General features: G+C 33.8%; 1 protein-coding gene across 1 annotated transcript in view; it reads right to left on the bottom strand.

Moving 5' to 3' along the window:
- Positions 1 to 511: 511 nt before the first annotated feature.
- The window catches only part of Gdi (GDP dissociation inhibitor), a 50,776-nt gene continuing 43,514 nt past the window's right edge, over positions 512 to 7,773 (bottom strand). The window contains exons 9-10 of the mRNA XM_089237263.1: positions 1,729 to 1,783; positions 512 to 828 (exon numbers count right to left, since the gene is read on the bottom strand). Of these exons, the coding sequence (XP_089093389.1) occupies positions 685 to 828; positions 1,729 to 1,783 (199 nt within the window). The 3' untranslated portion in view covers positions 512 to 684. The remainder of the gene's footprint in view (positions 829 to 1,728; positions 1,784 to 7,773) is intronic.

Below are 7,773 nucleotides of genomic sequence, written 5' to 3'. Positions count from 1 at the left end.
CTTCATTGTTCACAAAAAAGTGCTTTTTTATTCAGATAATAGAGCAGAAGTGAATGGACATTATACTTCCAGATTTTCCCATTAAAAAAAAAAACTTATGTAATTTATATATAAAAAAGAAAAAGATCACACAGTATAATCTTTGAATTCCAAACAATATTTTTTTCGTGTAACAAGTATTTTCACAAGTACAAAAAAGAAAAGAAAGCATATTCAGGAATGAAAGGTATATAATCCCATTATTTGGTCTCATTGAGCAGAAAAAAGCACATTTTTTTCCTACACAGCCTAGACATACATATATTTATAGTTATATATATTTTTCCTATTTTGACCAATCATTAGAAGCCAAAAACATACGACAATCACTAAAATTATACACTTTTCCTTCTTCATACAAGAAATTAAAAAAAAATACGAGTTGCCATCACACAATATGGAATTTTTCACCTTTACAAGATGGTTTAACCATTTTTCTTTTCCAATAGCACAGGTAGCAGGCATCTTAATACCACAGATCAATGATGGTATACACATACATCGAAAAAGCTTATTCTCATAAGTTCAGAGCTGCAATTTTTTTTGGAGAAACAGCAGCAATGCACAAAATGAAAAAATAAGGGGGAAAAGGGAAAAATTTTGTTTTATTAGAAAAAAAACTGATTTTGCAGCATCACAAAAAAACTACTCTCTTTCTTCATCACCAGAGTCAAGCTTCACCTTCGAAAAATCAAAATCTTCACCAGTTCCTCTTCGGAATATGTCCAACACATCCAGACATGTTGTTTCAAAATGCGATGTTGCATCATAGGATTCACTGATGAATATCTGAAATTTTCAATACCAAAATCATTGTGATGTGAAAAGATCAATTTGGACATCTTCAGAATTTGGCATTACTGAACATAAAATGAAGAATAGCTATAGGTGTCAATATCTATACTGGGAAAATCTGGGATGCCACTTAACGACACTTCGCTGGTAAAGAAAACATGTCATACAAACAAAAGGGGAAATTATGGATTTTTGAGAGAAGGATCGCATAGGGTGACTGTATGATCTGTTTTAGCGGGACATTCCTGAACTAATAAATTATGTTAAGATTATGACTATAAATATGAATATTCATCTCAAAAATATTTGTCATGTCAAACTTTTTCCACAGAATTCATTTAAATTCACTGATCAGCCAGTGCTTCATTTCCTGCCTTTTGCAAAATTTTTAGAGACTTCAGTAACATATTGGCAACTCTGCTCACTTTTGGCATCATATTTAATTAGGTAATTTTTGATATTTGGAATCAAACAATTTCCCACATTTTAATCTATGAAACAGTCAACCTAGAAATGCAAGAACTGGAGAATTTTCTTTGGGGATTTTTCATTTTTATTGGCATAATTTGATTTTAGGGATTTCTCAAAAACAAAAATTTGAGAATCTGGTTTCCGACTGGATTTCAATAAGGCTAAAACATCAGAAGCATTGGCATGGTAATTAGTTAAGCAAGCAGAAAATGTAGTAAGGACTTTTCAAATGACATCCCATAAAACATTTCTTCAAAAAACAACTCATGAGAAACCCTTTTGAGAGTTACATAAGAAAAGAATACTGCATTGTGTATCATGATATGCTTTAAACACTGATGTTTCAATAAGATGTTTTTCATTATTAAACAAAGATAAAAATAAAATTAGTAAATTAAAGTATTACAATATAAAATTTCATACCTGACTTTCCTTGCCATCAATTTTAGGCTTATACACATCACTCACCCACACAAACCTAGAAGAAAAAAAACCAATCAATCAAAAATATTATGCAGGCAACTTGTCAAATATTCAGGGTTCCCAACAAAATCTTCCCAATAATTTCCATCCCTTTCTTTATATTCAAAATCTTTACCTTTTACATTTTCAATGACTTTTCAGGTTGCTGGGAACCCCGATATAGCTATCACATTATCATTGATTCACATGTTCCACTTACCGTAATTTAAATTTCATAGATTGAAACAAATAATCGTTTGTATTATCATTCTACACAAGATAGCTTAATTGATGTTTTGCTAATAAAAGCATAAAAAGTGCAGACATCATTTGAGATACTCATTTTATTTTTCAAAAGATGCTGTGATCACACCAAGTCTTCCAAGTTAGTTACTGTTGATGAAAAATGGTAATCTTATTTTTTTAAATATTTTGGAAAATATAAAAGATATTAATGATTGAAATGAATCTTGAAGATTTTTACTTTTAAAGAGACACTTGAGCCCCCTTTTTCCTAGGAGTAGGTTCTTTGCTCCGCATACAACATGGATCACCCAGCACGACATTTACTCACCAATAGGAAAAGCAGTATGAATGTTTTCCCACAGAGTGCAAGATGCCTCATGCTAGCACTTAATGTCAGGTGTGATTGTCTGACTGGTTCCGAAAGTCAAAGGTGTCATACACACATATTTTCACTATATTTTTGTAAGGTGTCATACACACATATTTTCACTATATTTTTGTTATGTTCAACAGAAATGAAATACTTAGAGATATGCAGACAATAGAACAGCTGATGCAACACGTTGGGAAAACAAAATCGTAGCGTGATAAAGTTACATGTTTCTGGTTTCTGCTGATGTGAAAGAGTTCTATTTAGTTCATGCTATGTAATAACTCTGCTTAAACATTGTAGAAGGAATCTGGAAATTTGTTCCAAACATTTTTTCAACGTGTTACAGTTGGATCATTGTGGACTTGAAGTCATTGGGCTAATGATGCACAGCATGCTATGTGCTGACCTTGAGAATATTGTTTAGAATTTACCATCCATGTTACGTGTATTGGCTATTGCAAAATACTTTGTCAGCCAAGTAACATGCTTTAGACCAGTGTTTCTTACCCTTTTTCAGCTCATGGGCCCCCCATGGATAACTTTTTTTTCCGTGGCCCTCTGTCCTCATCCAAGAATGAGGTACTTTCTACTTATCAAATTTAGTTGAATCAAAACTAAGTTTATGAATGAAATTTTAATAAATCAGATCAATCTCTGGAATCCTGACTAGGCACGGATTCAAAAACGTGGATTATCATCTCTCCCAGGAGTCAAATTATATGGTAAAACAGTCTGTGTAATATACGGGACGATCACAGGAACCTGCACGATAAATCAACCCTTCCAACACATCAACCATTGTTCTGGGAGACCTCCATATTTAGCTGGAAGTAACAGCTTACGTATGAAAACCACAGTACCAGATCACATATAGTGCAGTCCCCCTCCCTCCACCATAGACATGAAGACCCGGGTCATGCCCACATAGACCCAAGGGTTGAGATGGCCCTGGTTCTATGGACGGATCCGATGGATTCTGAAAGTAGTAATATTTTTCAACCATGTTTCACTTTTAAAAGCTTTTTCTCTTCACAGCTCTCTATGACTCCCTTTACCAGCTGTCGTAGCTCACCTTCTGATTTTCTCCTGTGGTCCCCCTAGAATATCCCAGGTTGGGAACCACTGCTCTATAGACCATAGTTTCCAACCTTTTTTGCCCCATCGCCCCCTTCTTCAGAAATTTTTTTCTCCCATCGCCCCCCCCAACGCAATCTAACCCATAGGATCCTATGTTATACCCGTAGTTTCTACTGCCCCCCTGGAACTTTCCATCGCCCCCAAGGGGCCGTTAATGCCCACGTTGGGAATCACTGCTCTAGATGAATGCCAAAGGAAGACCCACCGATGAATTCATCAAATGAACCTACGTTGCATCTCTGATTTCGCATAGTGAAGGCTATGACCAGAACCGGATTGCATGTAATTTTCCAGCATGGCCCAAGGTCTTTGATCACCTGCTTATCTGTTGAGACAGCAGCAAGTCATAATAAGGTTTTAAGGAAGGGTTGGGTTTTTAACGTCCAGTTTTTGACGTGACAAGTGTCAAAAACTGGTTTAAACTGTCAAAAACTGGTTAAAACTGTCAAAAACCTAAATGAATGCTTTGGGATGTTTCAAATAGAATAGGTATATAACTTAATGAAGAGGCACTTTGATATTACAATGTTTCATTTTCAAACACTAATTCATTAAAATTGAAACAAAATATTAATTATAATTTGCAATTTTGAATTTGAGGTACAAAATGTCTAAAATAGATATATAATTAATAGTATGGTTCATTTTTGCCACGTAGCATCCAATAACATGTAACTAATTTTGCGCATTTTTCTACACCTAAACGATTTCTAAGTTTTGAATGGACAAATCCAAAGTTAGAAAATACTCTTTCAATGGAGGCTGAGCTGGCGGGACTGGACAGCAAAAGCATTGCTAGTTTTATGAGTTCAGATGCAGGCTCAGCTGAAAAAGCATTACATTTAGAAAGTCCTTTCCACCAAATCACAGGGTTTGTCATTCTTCCTGCTGCACTGAAATAAGAAGGTGGAAAAGGAGTTTCTTCCACTTCATATGAAATTAGCAATGGCAGACAACCGTTAATTTTCTCTGTCGCCCATGTGCGAGCCGAATCACTTTGCACATCAGTCAGTCCTTCACCTTTATATTCTGGGTGCAAATTATATGCCAAATAATGAAATGGTCTCAGAATCTGGTTCATCCTGTTTTGTATCTTTTCAATGCGAGGCTGAAGAGCACTTTCTTTGAGAAGGCTTAGCCAAACACGGCATGAGTCAGCTATTGTAGCTGTATCTGTTTGAAGAATATCCAATGCAACACTTATTGGCCTGAGTTGGAATGAAAGATCTTTACAGTGTTTGTATAAATTATAATTGTTGATTAAAATAACAATTCCTTTGTCAATGCCATTTTCGTGATCTATTTTCTGAAAAAATGGCCCATTGTGTAAAAATGTTTCAAGACAAGTAAGTGTACTCTTCCATCGAGTATCACCAGGTAATTGGGGTTTTATTAACCCCATATGTTCATTAAGCATTCCCGAAGGCAAATGATGGTTTCTAAAGTATTTTTACCACCTGTTTGAGCACAGCTCCGGGTGTTAGATCTTGTCCGAGTAAGTTGAGCCAATGAGAAGAGCACCCATATTCTATTAAATTTTGGTCAATCTCATTAAGCAAAAGTTGCCTGGCTTTCTCCATTACTTTCGCATTATCAGTTACAACTGCCTTTACTTCACAAGAATATTTATCGTGGGCCAAACGTATGGAATTGCCAATTATTTGCTTGTGGTAATCTGCATTTTTCATAACAGCACCACACTCAACAGCTTCAAGAAAATAGGATTTACCTTCAGAATGTATACATGTAGCTATGACTGGATCGTTATGAATATTGCTCCATCCATCTTCAATTAAAGTTACAGCTTTTCCACTGAGATTGTCTTTTGCAGTTTTCTCAACCTCTCTTGTAACTTCATCAAGCAGTGACTGAGCCAAAGCTTTTCTACTTGGGGTATTATAACCAGGTCGCAAAGCAGAAACTAGATCTTTGAAACTTGAATGTTCACCAAAACTGAATGGGATATTATTGGCATAAAAAAACTTTGCCACTAATAAATCAATTTTTTTAGTTGTAGCAGAATTTGATTTTGCAATAAAGTCAATTTTTTGCTTCTTTTTTTGAGTGAAAATTTCAGGTTCTGTTGATTCCAACAAAATAATAGGCTGTGAAGCAGTGGACTCAGTAGATGTTGATGTAGTTGCTTTTTGTACATCAGGTATTTGTTCAACATCATTGCCCCTTCCAATACACTGAGCTATATGGCTCTTCATCTTGTCCACACGATTACATCGCATAACTCCACAATTAATGCATTTTGCATATATCTTTCTATTTTTCTCTACTTTATCAAAATTTTGCCAGGCTATATGCTGTGGCCTTCCACTACGATTCATTATATTTTAAACTAATAGTAGACTAAATATTTATGATTTCTTAGAAATTGGTTTCACTAAACATAAAAAAATATCAAATGAAATTTCTGAAATTGGTTTCCATATTAATCCTCACTACTTTACAATTCAAATAATAAATAGCAAAGTTGGACTTTTCTCTAGTACACTGGTCTTTGTCCTCTAAGGGCAGCTGGTGTCTTTATTGGATTATAAGACCATCTGCCCCTAGCATGATAATGCAGTCACTACTGTTGCTGCTTCTTGGTGAAGGAAAAAGAAAACCCTGAGAGATAATATACCACTACATTTAGATCTGTGATGCAATCCCCATTCATGAATTTTCTAAAAATAGAACGTCAGAATGCATAGCCCAAGGTTAGAAAATGTGGTAAGAATTAGCAATTTTGATATTGTAGTATAACTTAAGTAACTAAGATACTTTATATAAAAAAATATGTATATTCAGGCTACTTTTATAAGGTCTTTTTGAAGGGGGGGAAAAAAACTCTTATTTAAAAATATACCACCAAATGTAACCCAAGAATAGAAACTGTGGTAACAATGAAAAATTTTGATTAATAATGAACTAATTAATTTTTCAGGGGAAAAATTATTTTAGGATAATTTAGTATTTTGATTGCTGGATATACATATATATATTCTAATGTTATATACAATAAGAATATTGTTTTAAATATCTGGGATTGTCTAGATAATATAACAGAAATCAACATTATATATAGCAAGCATGAAAGAACTTTTTAAACATGTATCTGTTGTAAAAATAAAAAAAGTAAAGCAGATGTTGATATGCAAATATATATATATTCATATATAAATAAACAGTTGAAGAAATTTTAGAAGGTTGAAACTATCTTGAATACATTACATATCCTTCTGTAGTTTTATGCTATGCTCTACTCAAATTCTATATTTTACAAGTATATATACATGTATATAATTGTCCAAAATAATTATGTGGGGGGGGGGGGAAGATTATTTTAAAATCACACATTATGTATTGCAGCATAGTCACTTTAAGCATTACATGTATGGTGATGCTAGTGCTGGTGGATGTGTCTGGTTGTTATTTTGGAAACATACAGTCATGACTCCTTTCTTTTTTTAGTTATTTAATAGAAGAGAGAGACTTTTAGGACATGTTCGGTCGACAGTTGGAGCCAGACTGAACTCCAATACAAGAACACACTAGATAATGCCTAGCTAGTAAGTGGCATAAAAAATATAATAAAAATATAAAAATTGTACAAGACAAGTAGCGCCACAGTACTCCCCCACGAGTCTGAAGGACGGCATATGGCACAATGTACAAAATATGATAATATAGTTACGAAGATAATGACAGTATAGTTACGACGATTTGACAATATAGTTACGGCAACTAATATGGCATTGACATGTGCAAAAAACAAAATTTTGTTCGAAAAATTCAAAAAATACGTAATACGAAAATACCTTATGCACAAATTAATAGTCGAGCAAAAAAAATAAATTACAAATGATCAAAAATTAGTAAATGTATGTATATGCAAAAACGATTACTAGAATAGATAATAGACATATAAGAACATTTAAAAATGAAAATTTTTTGCAAAACAATACTAATTTTCAAAAAATGTTGCAAAAAACAAAAATAATGTTATTCATTTGAAAAAATATGCAAATAAGAATAATATCAAGGAATTCTTATATGAACCGTACGCCCTGATCGAGTTACATAAGGCTGTTTCGGTTCAGCGAACGATGATTGCTTATTAAAAGTGCAATCAAGCAAAAATGCTGGTTTCAATCTGTCTATTGAGATTTTCGTTAGTTTGCCTTTCATGTTCACTGTATATACTTTTGGAGATCGTTCAATCACTTCATATGGCCCCAAATATGGTTGTTGAAGGG

Source organism: Pholcus phalangioides, unplaced genomic scaffold, assembly GCF_987345545.1.
Source record: "Pholcus phalangioides strain wild (caught in Gottingen) unplaced genomic scaffold, Ppha-v1.0 ptg000002l_1, whole genome shotgun sequence".
In the NCBI taxonomy this organism is placed as follows: Eukaryota; Metazoa; Arthropoda; class Arachnida; order Araneae; family Pholcidae; genus Pholcus; species Pholcus phalangioides.
Note: the sequence above shows the minus strand (reverse complement) of the source record. Positions and strands in the feature narration are given on the sequence as shown.